At 39.0% G+C, this 25,045-nt stretch overlaps 1 protein-coding gene across 2 annotated transcripts in view; it reads right to left on the bottom strand.

The window, feature by feature from the left end:
• Positions 1-25,045, bottom strand: part of SIM1 (SIM bHLH transcription factor 1) — a 71,384-nt gene that overhangs the window by 7,565 nt on the left and 38,774 nt on the right. For both annotated transcript variants that reach the window (XM_045572936.1, XM_045572937.1), the window contains 2 exons: positions 22,638-22,806; positions 687-1,089 (listed from right to left, as the gene is read on the bottom strand). In XM_045572936.1, the coding sequence (XP_045428892.1) occupies positions 687-1,089; positions 22,638-22,806 (572 nt within the window). The remainder of the gene's footprint in view (positions 1-686; positions 1,090-22,637; positions 22,807-25,045) is intronic.

Below are 25,045 nucleotides of genomic sequence, written 5' to 3'. Positions count from 1 at the left end.
GCAGTGTCTGTTTCTGTGTGTTTGTAAAGCCGTGAAACAAAAATCTCCTGGGTCCCACATATCTCTCCATCCTTCACACACAGAGACATTGTGGGCTGTCGTATGAAGACAGAAGGTGGCAGTGACTGGCATTCGATGCCAGAGAGGCTCAACTTCCTGTGACCTGAGTGATGGACCATCCTACAAAGACTGCCCACCTCACCAAAATGCCAACAGTACCCTCAGAGAGCAGCAAAGGTAGACCGAGTCCCAAACCACGGATGCCCACATTTGAAGCATGGCAATACAGAAGGACATAATACACACAAAAACATGTGCAGACATACATAGTGCAAGTTCCACAGACTTACTCAACAATTCATTTTAACTTCATTGCCTATACCTTTTCGATGTTTAAAATGGGAATCATAAAAATAAATAAATAAATAAATAAATAGGAATCATTTCTCCTCGCCTGTCCAACGTAAATGTATTTTGCAAAACTATTAGCAAAGTAAAGACTCTTAAAGGGAGTGGAACTGGTGTTTTCAGTCCCATTGGCGTGAGTCTGAGAAAATCCCTGGGTCAGTCACTGCAGTGTCCAGCCTGGGATGCTAACACCTGCCCAGGCTCCCCCTCCATCCCCATCCCACCCCCTCACCCCCGTTACCCCCGCGGGCTCGGGGGGGTCCCTCAGCTGCCCTTACCGTGGATCCTGTGGGCAGAGGCGATGTGCGGCATGCTGTTCTCATAGGCTTCTCTGCTCTCGGGGGAGGCCTTGGTCAGGGGCAGCGCTGCGCGGGAGCCCCACCAGGGCTCCCTGCCGGCCTGCGGCGCCCCCAGGAAGTACCTGCCGGCCTCGCAGCGGCCGCCCTCGCAGGCCGCGCTGTGGAAGTGCCGCTCCTCCACCAGCCGCGGGTGGTCCAGCGCGAAGCCGTAGCAGAGCGCGCTGCGGTCCGGGAGCTGGCGGTAGGCGCAGGACGCCTCGTGCTGGGAGCCGGGCCTGTCCGCGGGGTCCAGGAGCTGCGGGGAGGCCGTGTCCGTCAGGGGACTGCCGCCCCACTGGCTGTCGTGATCAGATTCCGATCTCTCCGTGTGAAATCCCGAATACTGAAACCGGAGGGTGGAAAACGTGCATTAATAAAAAAATAAAAAAATTTAAAAAAGCCCTAACTTGTTTGGCTCAGTGGATAGAGCATCGATTTGTGGACTTAAGGGTCCAGGTACGATTCCCTTCAAGGTCATGTACCTTCGTTGCGGGCACATCCCAAGTGGGGCGTGTGCTGGAGGCAGGTGATCGATGTTTCTCTCCCATCAATGTTTCTAACTCTCTATCCCTCTCCTGTCCTCTCTGTAAAAAAAAAAAAAAAAATATATATATATATATATATATATATATATATATATATATATATATATATATATATATATTTTGGACCTTTAAAAGTCATATTGCAGTTAAATCAGGTAAGCATTTATGAACTATCCTACCATATAGCCAGCACAGCCCTCAGAAAGTTAACGGTCCCATGTAAAGAGTGAGGGTTTGAAGGTCCTCAGGACACTAAAATTAGTCATTTAATTTCTATCTATTTTTGGTTTTCTAATGCCAAACTAAAGTCTAGTACTATAATGGAGATTTCCTGCTATGATAGTAATAAATGCCCTTGATTGAGAACTTACTATGTGCCTGTCAATGTGCTAATCATTATTTATATATATATATATATATATATATATATATATATATATATATATATATATATATATATATTAATAGTCTTTATGCTCTGCAAGCACCCCGAAGGACATATTGTGCTTAAGGCACCAAATCAAGACTCACTCCAGCACCAGCAGGGCACCCCTGACTTGCCATCAGTAAGCAATCATGCAAAACAAAATACTTCTGGCTGGTGAAAGGTAGAGATGCAAATAATAATAACCAACGTGGCTGAAACTAAATAGGCACTCATGAACGTGCTCCTGTGAATTACACACACATCCCCCATGCAGTTCTTATATTAACCCTTCAGTGGAAACATTGGTAACCCATTGTATGGATAGGGAAGGGAAGGCCCAAGGAGGAACAAGATTTGCCCAAGGTCATCAGTTTAGCAGGTGGCAGAGCCAAGATTCAAACGCAAATTCTCCATCACCACCCAAATGATTCTGCCAAAGGGAGTGTTCCAGAAAGCTTATTATTTTATTTCTATTTGCTTTTTAAATATTTTTTCTGAATTAAAAAAATGCTGACACACAAAAAAATAAGGATTAAGGAAGGCATCAACGTGCTGCACCCTCACTCTTTACATGGGACCGTTAACTTTCTGAGGGCTGTGCTGGCTATATGGTAGGGTAGTTCATAAATGCTTACCTGATTTAACTGCAATATGACTTTTAAAAAGTCTTGTCCATAGAAGCTGTCCCTGTTCACTGGGGTGTGTTTCTAGCTTTCTAAAGTAAGCCTCAACTATGTGTAGGATCATCAGGAAAACACAGCTGCAGGCCATGCTGTGCCTTGCTGGAATCACACTGCTTACTTGTTGCCAGGGTATTTGGTCTGGTGTTGAAAGAAATGTAAAAGGCTCAGCAGACCTCCCTAGGAGATATGCTCAGTTTGAAGGTCCTCAGGTCACTAAAATTAGTCATTTAATTTCTATCTATTTTTGGTTTTCTAATGCCAAACTAAAGTCTAGTACTATAATAGAGATTTCCTGCTATGATAGTAATAAATGCCCTTGATTGAGAACTTACTATGTGCCTGTCAATGTGCTAATCATTATATATATATATATATATATATATATATATATATCCTTATCACACCTGTATAGTAATACATCTCCATTTTACAGATGAGGAACTGCATCACTGAGAGTTTTAATAAGATAGCACAATCCTCCCACAGCCTATCTGGTCTCAGAGCCTGCACGTCAAACCACGGTTTTACATTTGAGAGAAAACACTGGAGAGAAAAACAGGATAATTGTTAAAGATATTTTCAGAAAAGTGGCAGCAACTGTTTTAGACTCTCTGGAACCAAAATATAAGTTCATTTTGTACTTTAATTCTTAGCCCAGAAAAAGAAAAAAAGAAAAAGAGGAGTGTGTCTGTGGTGGGATGTGTGTGTTGGGGGAGGGAGGACAAATTCCTTGGCTCCACTGTTCTTCTTTACTTGTCACGTGCTAGTTGAGCAAATTTTACCCATGGTGAGATCTTCACAGGACAAGGTAAACTCTTCCCTTCACACTGGGCCCACCTTGCGCAGAAGGGAGAATCCTGACTTCCCCACTCAGTGCCATCAGGCAGCTCACCTAGGGGCTCTCAAAGTCAGAGCAATGAGGTACAGAAGTTCCTCTGGGAAACCCCAAAGGATGCTAATAAATACAGCATGCTTAGGACAGAGTTCTGTGAAAGTTCCAGTTCCAGGTTCAAGATTTTTCCGTTATCATTTCTAATTATTACTTCAACTAGAGGCCCGATGCACAAAATTTGTGCAAGGGCCCTGGCCATGGCCCGGGGCCTCTGCTGCCTCTGCCACTTCTGCCTCAGCCCCTAGCTACTGTGGCTTTGTCCTAAAGGAAAAACATCCAGTCTAATTAGCATATTATACTTTTATTGTTATAGATGACTTTCCAAATGTACCTATGGACTATCACCATAGTCCATCAAGAAAAAAAAAAAATCATAGTAAATCCAGCTGCTTTCCCTGCAGGACTGCAAGTTGGACACATCAGGGCATCCTGCACTCCATGTCCCCTAATCACACCTCCACATGGCATCGGTCTTTTCTCCCAGGAGCACCGGCCTCTCTTTTCACAAGATGCCACCTTCACTTTCACCATGCAGTGCTGGCATCCCAGGATCTCCTTACTGAGTGGGGATCAGAGCGCCATGATTTGCCCTTTGGTAACACCATCCACATGGCTTGCCTAGGAAAAATTCAGATCGTCATGCTATCCCAAGCAAGAAATTCCCAGACCCTGCTTGTTTGGAGAAAAGCACAAACCAGGCCTATTTCTGAAGCACTCCAGTCAAGACTGTTGAGCCCTGTTGAGAGGGGCAAGCGCTTCCCCTGAGTGTCTGTGGGAAAGTGCTGTGGGCGCAGCAGAGAACCTTCTGTCCTTTGCTCACAAAGAAAATTCAACACAAGGGACCATGGCATCCATGAGGTCTCATTTCAAGAGCGCCCGAAGAAGAATTTGAGGGATAACCCACCCGTCAATAGTCAGGAAACTACGACAGCAAGTACACTGTACTTGACACAGGCAGAAATTGGGTGACTGCGTTGGACCGAGACCTCACACAGCTTTAGAGGCAGAGAGGAGAAGCCTGGCCGTAAACCTTTGTTTTTCAAGCCCTGCAAACGCGTACCTGTGTGCCCCTTCAACACTCAGCCACGTCCATCCCTTTACAAAGGGCTGCACTAGAAGTGAACTCTGCTTAGAATAGTACAGCCCCATAGTTTGATCTGAACTGTTTCAGGTGTCCGTTAAGTATCAGAGGAAAGAGAGAGAGCAGAGAGTACATGCATGTGCGGCACAGTGAATGGACGCTGCTTACCAAGGCCCCCGCTCTTCCCACACCCGCTTACTACATGTGTCATTTGGGGCAAGTGATTTATTTTGTCCCAACAAGAAAGGGGTCATGATGATAATTTACACACTAAAGGCTGATCCAGAAAAGGGGCCATTTAATGAAAGAGGCAGTAGGAACAGGAAGTCAAGAGAGCTTTGCTCTAGGTCAATCCTTGCTTGTAACTCTCAGGGCAGCCTGGGACAATTACTTTCTTTTCATAGAATGGCATGTTTGGTTAAATTAGACTTTCCCTAATTTTTCTTTCAGCTCTAAAACCCTCTATGATACCATCAGTATCTTGGTATCCTTTCTAGAGTTAAGACATATGATTCCTATGCCAGTCCCTATATTTCACTAATTTGAAGATAAATTATTTAGAACGGCAATCCATGTCAATAATTCTTATTGTCATGGTTATGAGAAGTAAGTTATATGCTATAATTTTACTATTTTATAGCACATATTTTAGAGGGGTTACATGATGCCTTCTGGTCAATGAATTACTGTATTCTAGAGACTTCTGAGTATGAAGAATAATAGCAGCCATCTAAATCTGTTTCTCTCCAAACATCCTTCTCCCAGTACCTATACAATCATCGAGAGCACAAATTAAATCGCATGTGACCCAATCTATCGGCATTACTAGAAGTCAGAAAATATGCCAAACTTCAAACTTCAAGTTATTTATAAATTTTTTTAAAAATCCAACTGCAGCCCTACCTGGTTTGGCTCAGTAGACAAAGCATCAGTCTGCAGACTAAGGGGTCCCAGGTTTGATTCTGGACAAAAGCACATGCGGGCTCAATCGCCAGTAGGAGGTGTGCAGGAGGCAGCTGATCAATGATTCTCATCATTGATGTTTCTATCTCTCTTTCTCTCTCCCTACTTCTCTGAAATCAATAATATATATATATAAATCCAACAGCAGTTGCTATGAGTCTATGGGTGCAGAGAGAAAGGTAAGGAGAGATTTAAGAGAGTCCATGAAAGAAAGGGAGCATCAAGTAAAGAAAGGGAGCGTCAAGATATTGACAAAATGGACAAAATTATCACAATTGAATGTCAAAATATGAGCACGCAGTGACCCACAGCACTGGCCATAGTGAAAGGGTCTAAAATCAAGCAACATCAAAAGTGGCAACTTCAGACAAGTGTCATTTCCTTAAGAGAAGTGAATTGAGAGTGGATCATGTCCCTTACAGACAGCAGTGAAAGGAAAGAAGGAAGAAGGGTTCTTAAGGATCCAGCATACAGGAAAGAAAAAGAAGACAAGGAAATTCTCTTTCCTCCTTCCCCTCTCTACCACCATCATCATCCATTTACAAACTATGTTTCACAAAACTGACAGGAAAGAGTGCTCTTGAACTAGTAACCCAGCTCATGAAATGGCAAGGAACAGGAGGAAAATTAAACTCCCCATAAAATTCCTGTAGGAAAAGAAACATAAAAACGGAAATACAAACATCCCAGCTGCATAAAAATTCTCATCAAGTAACCACAAAACAAAGGAAAAGTATAACACAACAGACACTCCAAACTGTGATAAGAAGCCTCAACAAGCATTTGGAGACATGCCCTCCTCCACTCTCCCCCACACACAAACACAATATACACATATGGGTGCACAGCACCTGGAATCAGAAATTTAAAACTAAGAAATTTACAAAGAAAAAACAACCACAAAACAGGGGGGAAATTCAATAATTCAAAGACATTGAGTAAATCTTTATTTAAATAACAAATTGTGAAATTATAAATTACAAATTGTGAAAAAGAGAATATATTTAAATAAATTTAAAAAAGAATTGAAGAAAGTCTGGAAAAGTAAGGAAACATTGGATAGAGAAAATAAAAGGATCAGAAAAAGTAGTTAAAATATCATAAAAAGTTTTCAATATATGTATAGCATTTAAATAGAAGGCAAAGGAACTGGAATTGTTAAAACTACTTATAAAAGAATGATAGAGTAAGATAATATGTCCACCCAACTTCAAAACTTACCATATAACTACAGCAAGCATAACTGTGCAGTATTATTGGTAGAGAAACAGATGCACAGATCAATAGAACAAAATAGAGAGCCCAGAAATAGACCTACACTGATTTTTGACACAGTGCAAAAGCAATTCAAGAAAAGGAAAAATAGACTTAACAAATGATGCTGGAGTAACTGGACATCTATAGGAAAAAGAAAATGAACTTCAAAGTAAGTCTCATACTTTACATACAAATTAAATATAAAAGTAAAATTGTAAAGCTTTTAGAAAATAACATGAAAGAAAATCTTCAAAATCTGGGGCTAGATAAAGAGTTCTTTGACTCAATACCAAAAGTACAATGCATAAAAGAAAACTAATCAATTAGACTTGATCAAATTAAAAACTTTTGCTCTGCAAATGACCCTATTAAGGAAATAAAGGATAAGACACAGACAGGGAGAAAATATTTGCAAACCTCATATAAAACAAAGGACTAGTTTCTAGAATCCATAAAGAACTCCCAAACCCCAATAATAATAACTTAAAAATTGAGCAAATGACATGAAGAGACATTTCACTGACTAGATATATAGATAACAAATAATCATATTAATAGATGGTCAGCATCATTAGCAATTAGGGAGATGCAAATTAAAATCACAATAAAGTATTACTGTATAACTAGTAGACTGGATAAAGTAAAAAATGGTGACATCAAATGCTGATCAAGATGCAGGAAAATTGGATCACTCATACATTGCTGGGTGAGAATATAAAATGGTACAGTCTCTCTAGAAACCAGTTTGGCAGATTTTACAAAAACTAAATGTGCTACTACCATATGCAATCCTAAACATTTTTTCAAGATAAGGGAAAATTATATTTAGACAACAACCTATATGGGAGTGTCTATAGAAGCATTGTTTCCCACTTTCTCATTCTCTTTAATTGTTCCCTTTATTTTTTAAATTTTATTTTTAATTGTGGATATATATATATATATATACATATATATATATATAAAAATAATGTAAACTTTGAAACTGATCCACTTTAAATGTACAATTCAGTGGCAGTGAGTACAGTGACATCTCTGTGCAACCATTACCAACATCCATTTCCAGAACTCTTTATCTTGCAAAATGGAAACTCTATACCCATCTATTCTAATATATAAAAACACAGGATCCATAATGACAGACTAAAGGCTCGATCAAAAACGGAAAGTCAGTTTTAAAGCTAGTGCTGGGTTGCTGTGGTGACCCAGCACTGACTTCCAAGGGGGCTGCAGATCAGGTCTGGAGAGAGGTCTGGAGAGAGAGGCAGGGTCTGATCAGGCCTTGAGATAGACCCGGAGACATGGACTGGCATAAAAACTGACCAGTCAGAACCAAATCTGGGTGAGCTGTGAGGAGCCAAAGGCTGCCTAGAAAGTGGAGCTTTTGATGCATAAAAATGCAATTTAAAGTTACTGACTAGGCATTCTAATAAAAACAGCATTAGACCTGATCTACTGTAATCTAATATGACTTATACAAAGGATCACTGTCCTTGGGCTTTGATTTTTTTCCACCTATAGTAGGGGTGTCGAACTCAATCAGAGAAGGGGCCAAAATCTATTGGATAAAATCCAGCCTAAATTGCGGGCCGAATGGTTTACTGAACAGTCATAAACTGTCATTGTGATGGAAACGCAGCGGAGTGCAGTGATGACAGCGCAGTGCAGGCCACATTGCAAAGCCTGGCGGGACGGATTTGGCCCGCGGGCCTTGTGTTTGACACATGTGACCTATAGGATAGAAACAGACTACCTTATAGAATTGCTGTGAAGATCAATTAAATAATATGCACCAAAGCATTCTCAAAAATGCAAACATGTCACAGATATGTATGTTGTGTGTACAGGTCCTTGATTAATGACTTTTATGTGTATAAAAGGGCATGATTATCAAATTATGATCCTGTAAAAATGACATTTTCTCTACACTGTATTTTCCAGAGACTGTGTCTTCAGACCCATCTTACAGGCATGTAAGAGAAAAACATATATGTTAAAATGTAAGATATTAATATCCCAACTGCAAAAAGAAATCAGTCCACTAGACAATTACCTAAACACTAGGTCTTTCTTCCAAATACTCTGGTTTTCAAAGCTGAAATGCACTTTGGTACCAAGAATTGTTACCAGCTAAACTTTGGTTGAAAGCCCAACGATCTGTTTTAAAGGGTAGAGAAATGGTGAGAATCGTGATTAATTAGAATATATGCAAGACCAGCAGATGGTTCTCCTAGTGATTGCCAGTATCTATACTACCTTCAAGTAAACAAAATCATGTGTTACAAGTTGTAGAATATACGGTCTTCTTCCTTTTAAATGTAACAACCCTTTCTCCTATATTTAAGGCTATGAAGTAGAATAATTCAACTTCCTATTTTACTTAGGTACATCAATCAAGTAAAAGAAAGTTTACTAAAAATTAGTTTTTGATTAATTTTGCTAAAACATGTTTTTTTCTTAGGAAATTTGTTATCATTAGAGTACTATACGCTTTAATTAACCTACATTTCTTATTTAAAATTTAAAATAAGAAGACATTCATTTTGGCTAATTAAAAAAAAATGAATCAGTTAAGGATACCCTGTTTCTCATAACATGAAACCAAATGCCAGCCTCCAAAGCTGACAGGCAAAGAGCTTAGATGACTGCTACAAATGGATGTCAGCTGACATCCATCTCCCCCAGCTGAATCATTCCTTCTAGAAACTAGTATCTCATCCGGTAAAAGGTCTGAGCCATCATTCGGAGCTTTGTATGCATCCAATGGGAACTATTTACAATCATTACTTCTACAATTCATTATAATATTTGAGTGTCTACTACTTGCAAGGCAAAGTGCCAGATGATATGAAAAATACAGCTCCATCTTCCAGGTATTCACATTAGGAAGAGTATAAATAACTTTATAAATAAAGTCATGTTCACAAAGCATAGCTTTAATACAAGTTAGAAAATGACGAGGACCCAAATAGAAAAACAATATAGTTTAGGAATTCACAGGAGGGAGGCATTACTCTCTCTTTTAACACTGTGATTGCTTAGGAAGCGAAAATGAACTGACTGATTAAAAGGCAATTTATGATCTGATTTTCATATGCTAACTAATACCCATAACAGCAACAATAATAACTACTTGCTATGTGTTAGTCACTATGCTGAGATCCCATAAACATTACCTTATTAAATGCTAACAACATCTTAAAGGTATTATTAATCTCTTTACAGATGAAACAAATGAAGCTCAAAAAAATTGCCCAAGATCTTATAATTATGAAGTTTAGGAGGAGAAATACCACTCCAGAGTCCTTAGTTTTTCCAGTACCCCAGACTCATATAGGCTTACATACTTAGATAATCATGATGGCAGTGTCCTACCCTCTAAGTAGTAATGGATCCAAAGTATACTTTCAGAAAGGGGGCTTTGTCCAACCTCTACACTCCAGTAAACCATCTGCACACACCCTTGGGTGATGTCCTCTCACCACGGAAGCACTGTCGACCATAGTTACACCCACAGACATTCACCACAATTAACCCAAAGATATCGCTGTTTTGATAAGAGTCATGAGATTCATTCCTGCCTCACCAGCATGTTCCGGACAGGTGCTCAGCATTCATCTGGATGTGGCAGCAACCACCCAACTCAGGAAAAATGCCAGATGTTCCAACAATAGACGTTACAGTTATCTATTTTTACTCTGGCAGCTCATTGAGGTTTTTATCATTTTTAGCTGCAAAATAAAGAGAGAGACCCTCTTATGGTAAAGTCCTGTTTTCCATGAAAAAACTTTCACTCTCTCAAGCATGAAGCAGCTTTCCTCTTGATTTGTGTCTGAACCATGAGAAAAAACATCACAGATGCAGACTGCCTTGTACTAAGAACATATGCATGCTTTTAAATCACTTTTATCTTACTTTTTACTAATGTAACCCTGAAACATAAAATATGTTCTTTCTTTTTCTTTTCTTTTTTTTCATTCACTGTTATGGGAAGAACAGATGGTAGAGGGGTTAGATTAAAGTAATACAGCATGTCCATTAAAATAACCCCCACTGCTGGGCTGCTCCCTCAAACAGGAGTTGTGTTTACTATAAAGAATGGCTTTGGCTTCCACACTGGAAATTACGGGGGGCTTTCTCAGGGATAAACATCAGGGTAAGAGAGAAACTAATGTCACAATCAAATGCATTTTAAAATGACAATTATGCAAGATATTTTGCTAATCTGAGAGGCTGACTGAAAACATGTGCCTGTGATAATGTAACTGAACAGCAGTGAAATAATGGAGTCCATTTCTAACCTGAGTAAACTGTAACATCTAGGAATCATAACTAAGCGAAACTGCAAAGAGGATATCGAATAGACATTATATTCTACATTCCCGCTCTCCTAAAAGTGGTACGATAGATAGAAAGTTTTTGCTGCTACTTCATATTTAATTAATTGTCTTATTAATCAACAGCAAGAATAATTCTATGCAGAATATACATTAAGGATGGCTAAATATAACCTGATTTCTACACAAGTCTCACAAATATGTAGCTTTGGGGGGAGAAAAAAAAACCTCATAAAATTCACTTTAATGTCATAGAGCTCCAAAAGAGGTAATCTTTAAAAAAGACTTCCTCAAGAAAAATTAGAGAATGCATTTGCATTTGAAAGGGGAAAAAATCTTGAGTAACATTCCTGAGTTGAGGATGGTTTCACTAGACGGAATTGAGCAATAAATATTTCCATTTATATTATAAATAATTAGAAAGCAAGTACTCAGATTCAATTATTAGAAGCTTTAATTACGTTGGTCATGTCTTTCTTCATTTTAGGAAATTGTGTAAATTGTCAGCTCCTCAAAATCAATTGTTGGGAATGTGTTCACAAGACTTTTCACTCATTTTTCAAGTGCTCCACTTACAGTTCAACCTATTATTTATTGCAATATTATTTTTTAACTTTAAGTCTAGTTATTTTTAGCTCAAAGAATATTCTGGTGAGAAATCTTCTATACCTGCAAAATCCCTGACATATTTTATGAAGTAGAAACATGGGAAGTTTTTTTTAACATGCTTTAAATGTGGTTTGAAATGTCATAAGCCTTCTCTTAATCCACCCCCCACAGTTACAAAAATGTTCCTGGGATTTGGTTCACTCATTTTTCTCACAGAAAAGTAACCATAGTCGACATCTCATTAGCTGTCAGGGTGATGTACAGCTGGAAGGGACCCAGCTCTCCAGACCAGAGGCCAGGTTTCCTGCATTGTAATTCTATAAGGAATCTCCTATAGAGGTCCATATGGAGAGAGCTGTTCCCAAACCGTGAAATCCACAATCCACATCCCTTTGTAAATTCAAAGGTACGGTACTAAAGGCTTGCTGGAATTTTCATTGCACTGAAGATTTTACACAGGTAGTAAGATAGAATAAATATTTAAATAAGCTTTTTAATGTCCTGGTGTACACAGCTATAAATGTCAAGAATATCCCAACTTGCAAAGGTAATACAGAAATAGCTCTAGCCCATTGGGTAATTCCTGGGTGTCCAGGATGAGTAGCTAGTTTTTATGATAATCTTCTATGAGGGGCTTCCAGCATAAGCTAGATCCACTGCCATCCTTTCATCAATACTCTCACGCTCTGTTTTTTCACATGTAAGTGGCAGATTAGATAGGCTTGAATTAGATGGATACAGGTGGTGCCACCTGCTCACACCTTACTCAGCATTGTTTGGTCATCCACTGTTCTATTCTGTGTCTGGACAAAGGACGGGCTGCCTGAGCTGCTCTCAGTGTCCTAGAATGGAGCCAACAGCTTGGCAGGCATACCACTGGCCTCCTGCACAGTGAAAGAGATCTATCCGATTTATAATTTTGTGGGGGGGAAAATTGAAGCTCAATAGCCCTCTACTGATTTAATTAATCTCAAACTGTTGTATGTAAACAGAAGGATGGACCTACCTATCTTCTTCTAAGCCAAGCTCAGTAAAATAATGAGGAAAACTATTAAAACTGTTATAACTCTGTATTAAACAATATACATCAGAACTCTGAACTTCAAACACAGCAATCCAATGCACTATAATATGCCACGGGGGTTTCCTTAAAATCTGTGAAAGACAGAAGAGTTAAAGAAATCTAGATTTCTTAAAGATATCCAAATCCAATGTTCTTAACTCTAGAAGGTTCTCATTATTACAGGCTCAAAACCCAACAAGGACTTTCAAGTAAGGCACTGATCCCTATAATTTCACTGTTTATTTTTAACTAAATTTGATTTTATAGATTTTGCTGTAATAAAATTTCCTGGATACATCTTGGAAATGATGGGTTCAGCAGAATCACACATTTCAGCTATCACTTCCGTTAAGCCAGAAGCAGAGGCTTTCCATTTGATTCAGCCCAGCTGTTTTACCTGCTGCCCAATTTCTTTTTTCTTTTTTTAAAATATATTTTATTGATTTTTAACAGAGAGGAAGGGAGAGAGAGAGCTAGAAATGTCGATGAGAGAGAACATTGGCCAGCTGCCTCTTGCACACCCCCCACCGGGGATGTGCCCGCAACCAATGTACATGCCCTTGACCGGGATCGAACCTGGGACCTTTCAATCCGCAGACCGACGCTCTACCACTGAGCCAAACCGGCTTTGGCCCAATTTCTTTTTTGACATTGTATCTCCCCCAGATCCAAATCATCCTATGTTATAAAATAGAGACGTGTTTAACATAGATTATGCCTCACAGCCAGGGATCTGTGGGGACAAGAGGTGGCGCTGCAGCTGTGGTGTAGGAGGTGCATAGGATTTAAGCTCAAAAGGAAAGGTGTCCTCATGGAGAGGACGCAGCAGACTCCAGTTAGAGGGCAGAGCTGATGTAGGGGTAGCTGAAGGAGCAGGCAGATTGTAGAGACTGGACCTCATTCTGTAATCAATAAGGCACTTCTATGGGTTTTTTAATAGGTCCAGGGGTAAGGATGGATGAGTTGGATACATGGCAAAACTGATATTTCAAAAAGATTACTCTGGCAGGAAGGATCAGAGACAGAAAGAACAACAAGGAGAATGATAAAGTAGTCTAAATGTGATGGAATGTTCTGAAGAATCTGGAACCAGAAAGAGACAGTTGGGAGCAGAAGAGGACCCAAGAAACATCATGAAGGAGCATGGCCTCATAATCATTATGTCCAGATTAAAAACCAAACCATAAAATAATCAAATCTATCCTTTATACAGCATACTAAGACTAATGGTATAGTATTATACCTAAATGTGTGGAGCTATTGAAAGAATAATAGCACATACTAATCATGGGAACTGAGCCCTGGAATGAGGATGTGCCCATAAACAAGGACATGTTTCTGAGATGGAAGACAGAGCCAAACAGCATTTCTTGCACAGACACTCACATTATTTTTGTAATTAAAACACAAATAGAGGAAGCAAATATCAGCTGTCATATCTTTCCATTGTTTCACTGGAGATGACAGAGGGAACATGATCGAAAGCCCACTTCAGGATGGATACGGATGGTTCTTTGCCTCTGCATGTTCATAGTTTCACACTTGAAAGAGTCTGTAGTTTCCACCACATCTAATTCCTCCTAAGCACCTAGGTGTTTGATTTGTACTGAAGAATTTGGCATTTGTAAAATCATCTCTAGGTTGTTTGCAAGCATATCTTCTAGGTTATAAATTCCTTAGTAGCAGAGTATTTTCCCTCCTTTTGTTTTTATACCTCTACAAACAATTAACAAAGTATTCCCACTCTTTTAAATATATTTGTTTAGTAAACCATTCCATTAACATTTAGTAACTACCATGTTTCCCCGAAAATAAGACATCCCCTGAAAATAAGACCTAGTGCAACTTTGGGAGAAAAAATTAATATAAGACACTGTCTTATTTTTGGGAAAACAGGGTATGTGGAAGATACCATACTAGATGCTGCGACAGGTGAGGGGTGGAAATCAAATAGACATGGTTACTACTTTCAAAGAAATTATGGGCCAACAGAGGAGATATGGCATATCCAAAAGGTGGTAGAATATACACTATTCTAAATAGAGGTCAAAAGTAGAGATATAACTGTTACATATCATGAAAGAAATTGCACTCAATCTGGGCCTTAGAAAATAGGCAGAATTTTGAAAAGTGCACGAGCTCAAGCATGGAGGTAGGTAAGGACAATACATTCAGCAAATAATGTGCAGAGGGGTCTGTCTGGATCTCAGGGTTCAGGTAATTTTGGATCCAATTATAAGTGACAGCTAAGGTGGTGGAAGGTCTGCAAGAACTGACATAATCAGTGGTCTTTTAAGGTCAACCTGGGAGGCAGGGCAGACTAGAGAGGAAAATTTCCCAAACTGGGGAAAGCATGAATATGTACCACAATCCTCCATTGAGGGATATCTTAGGACACAGGTGATGAGAAATGAAGGGTAAATGAATGAATAGAGAGAAAACCACAGCTGGGGTTTGAACATGAGTCTGGTCCTTGAGGGGGGCTCCCAGGGTGTATAGGGATTTAGTAGCTGTCATCCCATAGCCCCACTGCAAACAAGAGTAAATTTGACCCATTGATAACTCCCCATGGCATGCATGTCTCTAGACCTAGATATCATTCACTGTCAGCCCCCAACTCCCACCTCTAGCCCACGGCTGAAAGGGCAGGCCTACCCATAACACACACCACCACAACTACCACCACTGCCTCCACCGCATGCCTGTCTTACATACACAGCACCCTGTTTGTATTCTCCATTGACATTTTACTGAATCTATAAGCTCTCATGGGGCAAGGACTGTGTCCCCAGAGGCGAGGATCGTATCCCCAGAATATCTCATCACTCCCCTGTTTCTTTGTGCACCCACCCTAACACCTTGTGGACTCCTCCATTGATTCATTCATGCACTCATTCAGTAACTACTAAGGACTTTCAGGTGCCCAGGCAACCAGGTGCCTGGTTATCAAGAGCAACATCTCCTATCTTAAGGAACTTAAGAGTCCCCATTAACTTCCCCCAATTTTTTTTCCTTTTATCTTCTCATTTTGGTTAAATTTCATTCCACCTCCCTTGTTGAAGCTGCTGTTTCTATTTTTTCTTCTCATTGGTCTTTTCCTAGTCAATAATGTCCTGCTGCCTTGCTTATAACTCTAATGGGACTAACTCTAGCCATCTGTTTATTTAAATTTTTGTGAGATTTGTTGTCATTGCATTTTCACTCTTGGGAATGCATTGTATGTGACATATATCACTATATGTTGCAATATTGTCAAAAAAAATCAATGAATCAGTTAAGATACCCGCCCATGTGAGTAAACTAACAAAAAAAGCAGGTCCTATTTCTAATCCACATACCTAGTTTATCTACCATAAATATGGACCTTCCCTTTACCAATATCTTATACTATCATGCCCCAAAACAAGGTCAGAGACAAAGAAATTTCCTACAGTGGCTTAGAAAGACTGTACCAGTGCCTCTCCCCACTGTTGCTCCCTTCCATCTCATCACCCATTCTGTTTATCATACTTCCTACAACGTCACCTTTCTCTGCAGACTCCCTTAATAAGATTGCTCCTTTATCCTGCACATCCCCTCAGCAAGTTCGTGTGTCCTTTGTAGCAGACGTCACTAGCCTATTTCAAATAAAGGCACCTCAGTTCCTCCTGAAACCCCTGAGGGTAGAGAAGCAGGGTTAGTGACAGGTGCATTTGGGAGTCTAAGAAAGCTGATAAGTGGGGAAGTGTGTCATCAGGGAGTGATCCTATAAAGTGATCAATGAGAAAACCTGTTAGTAATCATGGAAGAATGGGCACCAGCCAACAGCCGTGGACGCCTGTCTGCCCGCCCATATAATATTCCACTAAATGCAAGAATTAGTAAAAACCAAAGCACAAATCTGTAACACAGAGGTCAGAATGTTTTAACTTATGAAGATGATCTAGGAAGAATATAAAGGTTCACTCTAATAATCTGATATTTCTAGGAAAAAAAGGAGATTGATCACAAGTTCATACATGGCCAGAAAATATAAACAAGTCTATATTTTTTAGAATAGTGTATATTCTCTTCGGTGTAAAAATTATACTACACAGTGTAAAAATTTCTGAAAAAAATAACCTCATTTTTTTGCAGTATGTATTAAAATCTTTTTGTTGCTAATGGTTAAGAATTACATATTCTCATGATGCATACAAAACATGAAATGAAGGGATGTCTATCCTGGTAGTGGTAAAGTACTATGTGTAAGGAAAAATTATACTGAAGAAATCTTGGTTCTTTTTTTTTTCTCTGTAATTTAAAAAGGCAGCATTGCAGTCTCTGGTGAATTTTTGTGGCCAGATGAACCTTTGGAGAAAGAATTTCTATCTTTACCAAAAGGAAGCCAGGTAGCTGGCAACAAAAATTAAAAGGGTTCTGTGGAATTACTTAAAACTTGCAAGTTTTGGTCTCTTCCTAGTCAATAATGTCCTGCTGCCTTGCTTATAACTCTAATGGGACTAACTCTAGCCATCTGTGTACCTCTAGGAAGTGATTAGATGCTTTCAGATTTCAGAAGCATAACCTGCCGCACACATGCCCTGTTGTTATGGAATTATACAGTGGATTGGTTTTTAGTGACTGGGGAAAAACCCAAAGGAGGGCAGGATGATGTAGTAAAGAAGGAGGGTCCATACTGGCTGTAATTATTTTCATGAATATGGACCCAATAACAATGAAATACAACTGTCATAAAGATAAGACGGTTGCCATATAGCAGCACAGTAGCTATCTTCAGAGTCTTTAGAAATTAACTATAACATTTCTTACAACAATTTTCTTGAAACCATTCATAACAATTCTATTTTGACCTATCTTGTCCCAAGTAATACACAGAGGTATAAAGGTGATTGAGTCATTCATTAAGTGACTAATGTAATCAAGTCTAAAATCATTCCCAAGGGCATTGCATACCAGAAGGGGACCTGACAGTTCATCACTGCTGCAGGCTGGTGCTGGCCGTGAATTACAATTTGAGCATGTCTTGCATGTCCCAATAAGGGTGCTTAAATAATTCCAAAAAGTAGTGCTGCTGTTTGCCATTTTTCAAACACTTGTGAGAAATGTCTAGATATGTTTTTAATGAACATAACAGAACAAAGAACCTAATAAATAATACAGATAGAATTATTGAAACACCACTTTTATAACTAATAAAAGGCATAAGCCTGTTACCCTCTAAGGTAGGGGTGTCGAACTCAATCAGAGAAGGGGCCAAAATCTAAAATCCAGCCTAAATCGCGGGCCGAATGGTTTACTGAACAGTCATAAACTGTCATTGTGATGGAAACGCAGCAGAGTGCAGTGATGACAGCGCAGTGCAGGCCACATTGCAAGGCCTGGCAGGACGGATTTGGCCCGCGGGCCTTGTGTTTGACACATGTGCTCTAAGGTCAGTTTTGCTCTAGAAACTGCCTCTTCAAAATGCTGATGAAAATTGCATGCCACAAATATGTAAACATAAAAATAACAACAAAAAATATTTTCTCTTTTTTGAGAAAAGAGGAAGTATTTAAAATTAAACACAATTAAAACCTTAATTATTCAGTAACTAAAATTGCATTTATTATGTGTCTATTAATAATATGTATGTGGAAAATCAGTACAAATGTGTTATAAGTTATAGAAAGTAAGCTTTTTCTTTTATTAAAGTCTAGTTAACATACAGTATTATATTCGTTTTAGGTACATACCATAGTCAACATTTCTATTCCCTATGATATGATCATGACAATGTTGGTCTGATAAACATATGTCACCATACAAAGTTATTGCAATAATACTGACTATTTTTTCCTAAGCTGTATATTATACCCCCATGACCTTTTTTATATAATTAGAGGTTTGTACCTCTTATTCCCCTTCACCTTTCCCTCAGTTCTTTCTCTCACTACCTTCCTCTGTAGCACTACCAATTTGTTCTCTCTCTCTCTCTCTCTCTCTCTCTCTCTCTCTCTCTCTCTCTCTCTCTTTCTCTCTCTCTCTCTCTCTCTCTCTCTCTCTCTCTCTCTCTCTCTATATATATATATATATATATATATATATATATATATATATATGTGTGTGTGTGTGTGTCTGTGTGTGTGTGTGTGTGTGTGTGTTTTGTGTTTTAGACTCCACAAGTATGTGAATTCACACAGTACTTGTCTTTCTCTATCTGACTTACTTCACTTAGCATAGTACCCTCCAGGTTCATCCACTTTGTTGCAAATGACAAGATTTTCTTCTTTTCATGGCTGAGTAATATTTCACCGCATATAGATACCACATCTTTATCCATTTATCTATCAATGGACACCTAGGTTACTTTCATATTTTACTTTCATATTGTGAATAATGCTGCAATGAACATTGCTGGGGTGCATGTATCTTTAAAAAAGGCAACCTACTGAATGGGGGGAGATATTTGCAAATGGTACCTCTGAAAAGAAGTTAATATTCAAATATACATAAAGAATGTACATAATTCAATATTAAAATAACAAAGGATCCAATTGGGTAGAGGACCTGAACAGACAGTTTCTTCAAAGAAGGCATACATATGGCCAACAGACATGTAAGAAAAACATTCAACATCACTAATCATCTGGGAAATACAAATAAAAACTACAATGAGATATCACTTCACACCCGTTAGAATGGCTATTATCAAAAAGACAACAAGTTACAAGTATTAGTAGGGGTGTGGAGAAAAGGTAACCTTCTTGCACTGTTGGTGAGGTTGTATATTGGTGCAGCCACAATGGAAAATAGTATGAAGGTTCCTAAAAGTATTTTTAAATAGAACTACCATGCAACCCAGAAATTCCACTTCTGGATGGGTATTTATCTGAAGAAAAAGTAAGCTTTACAATGTAATCTCAGAATAAACCTATAATAATCAAAATATATCTATAACAAGAAGAGGTGCAAGCAGCCAAAGACCAAACTTTGCCCATTCTTCCTGTACAACACTTTTACTTCAGCAAAGAACTTTAGTTCAGACTTTCACACACTCACACCAGGACTATCAATCTGAGTCTCCTAAGTAGTTTGCTTTGTGTCATCCACATGAATGCTCTCATTTTCTATTCAAAACCTTTACTAGTTCTCCACAAAACAAACTCTAAACTCCTTGGCCAAGTAGATAGTTAGCACCATTTAATGCTTCCAAACATATCACCCCTAGTCCACGTTCACAGGGGCCTACCCTCCTGCACTTCACCTCGAAGTCCAGTCACACAAACAACGCATTCCTGAATTTCTTCATAATCTTGGTCATCCTGAAGTATCCTCTCCTTTCCCTTATGCCCACATACCTGAATTCTACCCTCAAAACCAGATTACCTTCAACAATTCCCCCAACCATCCAGGCCAGAGTCCCTGTAGCTGACACCACTTGTAAAGCCCTTGCTATACACCATCTCCTATATACTATGCATTCAAATATATAACTTATTCCAACTGTACTACACAATTTAAGAACACTTCCTACACCACTTCTTCATATTATAGTACCTTTTACCCAACCTCTGCCCTCCTTAACCACAATGGCCAGCATAGCATCTTTCTGATGCAGGTGCTCAGCTAGCATCTACTGACTCAAATATGTATTGCATGAAAATTAAAAACTAAGAAGAATAAATATGAACCAAATAAGACTGTTGAGAAGCTGAATAGCTTTTTCTTTAAAATTCTTGAGGATTTGAAATTCAAGATGATGGTAGAGTAATAAGTTTGCCCAAGATGCCATGCTTTTCCAATGTGTCCCCAGAGAATCCTCTGCTTACACCATCACAATGCACTACAAATGCATGTTATCTTGTCTATCAATCACCCACGATTATCTAAAGTAAACACAACTAAAGAACAACCTTTACTAGACGTATAAATGTTAAATAAAGTTAATTCCTGACTGTGCAATTTTAAGTGAGACATATGGCTAAAATTCTAAGAACTGCATTTATGTATGTATTTACCACAAACATCAAGAGAAATCCTAGGACACGTGTGTGCATGTGCATGATTTTTATACCTCATAGAACATTTCTAGAATAAAGCACAATTTCAGAGAGGGAAAATGAGGAAATAAAGGGGGATATTTTACTCTCCACTATTCTGTATTACTTTTTTTTAAACCATAGAATATGTATAATTTTCAAATTAACTCATATCCCTCACACACACACACACACAAGAAGCAGCCTGATGGCAGTTAGAACATTTTTAATTAGTAGTTACTTTTAAACAAATAAAAATTTTAGAGACTAAGAGCTGAACATGAAAGAAAACGTAACTTAGTGAGGTTTTGGAAGTTCAATAGGGATATTTTTTTTTTTTTTTTTTTGGTATAATAGACAAACTCCTTCTTAACTTAGCACTTCCTAATTTAAATTATTTCATCTATGTGCCAACACTCCTATATACTTCAGGATAGAATTACCAGAAGATATAACCCACCCTTTCAAATAGTAAAAGAGAAAGTAAACTTTTCCCAAGGTACAAGATACTAATAAGAAAAGCTCCTCAGCTATTAGGTAAAATTCCTCCTCCACAGTGACTTTAAATCAAATGCACTTTTTAAGTAAAGTGCTCAGTCCTCATAACAGAAGGTGTCTGCTGAAAAATGTCTAGGCATCACACATCTACTTCTCTCCCTTTTATCAGAGCAAAAACATCTGGTCTTTTGTGGGAGATTTTAAACCACGTGACGTAAGTCTCCTGAAGCCACGATCTTCTCATCTTCATTTACTAACCACTACAGTAATCTATCTTAGGGACCATTCGTTCAGTAAATGACATTTCCCCAAAACTCTAACCTTGTAAAAATCAACAGAATAGCATGCTCTGATAAGTAAGGAAGCATTCATCTCTGCACATATTAGATTGCCATTTTTTACATTAAAAATATATTAAAAACATAAATGATTAAGGCCTCCTTTATGAAATAACTCCAAATCCAGTTTGGTTTTATACTCGCCCAGGGATCACCGCCGAAGCCCGTGGTCGGCAAACTGTGGCTCTCGAGCCACATGCGGTTCTTTGGCCCCTTGAGTGTGGCTCTTCTACAAAATACCACGGCCTGGGCGAGTCTATTTTGAAAAAGTGGTGTTAGAAGAAGTTTAAGTTTAAAACATTTGGCTCTCAAAAGAAATTTCAATCGTACTGTTGATATTTGGCTCTGTTGGCTAATGAGTTTGCCGACCACTGTCCTAATTTTCTAGTTAATTGCAGGAAGTTCCATGTGACACCCTTAAAGACAGAATAGAAGTGAGGTGGTCATAGGATATCAGGAGTGAGGAAGCCCCAGTTCCGTCATATTCGCTTCAGGCCAGGCAAGAGTGTACACACCTTGACACAGTCTAGTTTCTAGATCTCAGTGATTGATCAGAAAAAGAAGGTTTTCCTTCCAAGAATCAGGACTCGTCTTTGTACCTTAAAGTGTTTCCGAATGCCTCCTCTCGGTCTCGTCAGCTCACCGCCTTGCAGAGATGAGAAGACTTGCTTTTCCTACCACTCCTGCCATCTGGAAGACCCTCTCTGTTTCATTCCTCTCCATAAATAGTCCATCTGTGCTCAAATCTCATGATGAAATGCATCCTTGATCCTTTGCCTCCACTTCTTAATTTCCTTTGACTTCCGTTCCTGTCAATTCTTCTACACCAAGCTCTTGTTTTCCATATTTTGCTATGCTGGCTACATCTTTCTGCTTAACCATTATGGAGGGTGGGGGGGAGGGTGTTGGATCAATCTCCTTAAAATAACAAAGTTATAGTTCTGACTGCAAACTGAGACTCTCACAACCTCTATATAAAAGCAGTAAACCACTTTTCAAATTTTTACTAGCATGGTTATTTTAAAGAAAAGAAAAAAAAGGAGAAAGAAATAGTTTTAGAAAGCTTTCCAGATTTATAGAGGTTTTAAATTTATTAAAACCAGGTAATTCATCCCAAACAGTTCTTATACTTCTCCCACGATGAGACCAAACCAAGTCACACACAAAAAAGGAATTTGTAAAACTGCAACTCACATACCTGAGGGTATGGGGAAGTCCTGGACTTTGACTTTGAACTGGAGAGTCTGGTCTTGGCCCCCTTCCTGCTGTCAGGGATGGTAGGAGTGGAGCTGCTGGCGTAGGAGAAGGTTGGTTTGGAGGCTGAGATCTGATCCAGGGAGAGTTGCAGCCCTTTGTACTCTGTGTCCCTGCAGGGTGGGAGGACATAGCCCTTCATCAGCCACCAGAGGCAATGGAATGCATGCATTCTCTCACCAGGAACAGAGTAATCCATATTCAAAAAGGAAGCAAGCAGTAGTTGGTCAACAACTGGTTTCCACAAACACCTTGATTGTTTTTAGAAATGCCTAACGTTTAACTAATGTGTGTGACTATGGTCAAATTATATTAGTATATGCTCATGAAAATGTCTTGATTAAAATGTTTTTTCAGTATTTTTATAAGGGGGGGGGGCTAATTCACCGTCTTTGAGATTTTTGTCTCCTAATTGGTGAGATATGGATTATAAAACCTACTCTAAAGATTTCCTGTAGAGGGTGAAATCAACAGACAACTGGCTATCTGATGGCTATTTGATTATTGACCAGAAGAATGTCTTCTATCAGCTGTCCCAAGATCAGTAATCCTGATAAACATTCCGAATATTCTTACAGCTAGCAAACTAACCAATTTATAAATAAGTGATTTATTTATAACTTGATTTATAAATAAGTAAAAAATCCCTAATTCATTCAGTTACATTAGGATACATCTTATCACCAGTTCATTGCATTCCTTCCTTCACTCAATAAAGTTGTATTAAGCTCCCAATGTATATGGATTTTGTGCTCTGTAGTGATGAGAGGATAGTAAGATATGTAAAGTCCCTCCCCTTGTGCAGATTACAGTCTATTTGAGAGAAGAAACATTGAACAAATAAACAAGCATATTGCAGACTGAGTGTATCTCAGAGAGTTCATTGCAAAGCTACTCCCTGAGGTACTTAGGGGCTGAAGATGACAGCCTTGGCCCCACCCACAGCTCCCACCTGGGTCCATTCCAGGCAGCGGGGCTTCTCCTCTGACTCCTTGGTTTTCATAAAGGATATCAACCCTTTCCACTAGCAGCTATATACGATGTTTCAGAGTTTTCTTTATAAGGACTCATGAGAAAATTCTCCTTTAGGTTCCAGAATTAGCTGGGTTGCTCCGGAATATTTGTTATCTTTTTATTTCATGAATATTGTGAACCATACAACTCACCATGTTTTTCTATCTGCACTAGAATTCAAAAAGCCCCAAGTGTCATGGCAGATATTTGTGCAACAAACTCCACTGGCTTCCATTAGTTTTCTTATCTATTTTTCCTTTTATCTAATGGATTCACCTTTTAAAAATTTTTATATGCATTTTTATGCTCTTTAGGATGGGTTTATGAAATATAATAAATTGATAACATTATAATGTAAAAGTGACTGGCACACTTCCATGGATCAGCAAATATTCATTTACCTTTTATTCTTTTCCCCTGTTTATTCTTCTACAGAGAGATCAGGCAAAAGTAAAAGTATAATTCAGGCCAGGAGTCCCTCAAGTGACTAGGAATAGAAACCAGCTAAAACAGTTTAATGATATCTCTGCCACAAACTACAGTCTAGTGATTATGTCAGCAAATTACAATGGCTTCATTTCAAATAATCCATCTAGTCAGTGAGAGTAAAAACAAAATTCTCCTACAATAGCAACAATAATTTAGAAGGTGAACATGCAAGTTGTCTTCCAGGCTGGGGAAGTCAGATCACATCCCTGGTCTGTCTTACTGCTCTAACCAACTCCTTTAAGGACAACACACAACACAAACTCAGCACTCCTTGGCCAGAAATCCGAAGTGCTCCAAAATGTGGAACTGTGACTCCCCCCTATTTTTCTGACAATATCTCAAATTTTTCCTTCATCAGCCCCTCACTTCATCCAAAATAGTTCTCCTCAAACAGACCTCATACTTTCCTGTCTCCCCACCCCCAAAACATACCTTTTTCACAAAGAACTACCTTAATGCCACTAGCCTCTATGAAGCCCTTCCTCCGTTCCTTCAATACTAGTCCATGTGTACTGAGTGTCGCTGTGTGCGCTCTGTTCCAGAGGTGGCGGAGACATCAATGAACAGAAGGACTAAGTCACTCTCCTCAGGAAAAGGCATTAGGGAGAAGTAGAAGTGGGACTAAAAATTACCCTTTTCCTCCTCTAACCTTACTTTTCAAGTGATTACGTGTTATCTTTCCCAGTGAATTCTAAGTACTTAGAGGACAAGAATCATGAGATGTTCCGTTGTGGTCCAATGCCATTTGCACAATATTTCACAGTTGCAACTAAGAAAGAATTGCTTCCCCCAGTCATTGTGAACAACCTGACCCCCATCAGCCTTTCTCTGTGGGAAGAGACCCCCGTT

Source organism: Pipistrellus kuhlii, unplaced genomic scaffold (genome assembly GCF_014108245.1).
Source record: "Pipistrellus kuhlii isolate mPipKuh1 unplaced genomic scaffold, mPipKuh1.p scaffold_m20_p_5, whole genome shotgun sequence".
NCBI lineage: Eukaryota > Metazoa > Chordata > Mammalia > Chiroptera > Vespertilionidae > Pipistrellus > Pipistrellus kuhlii.
Note: the sequence above shows the minus strand (reverse complement) of the source record. Positions and strands in the feature narration are given on the sequence as shown.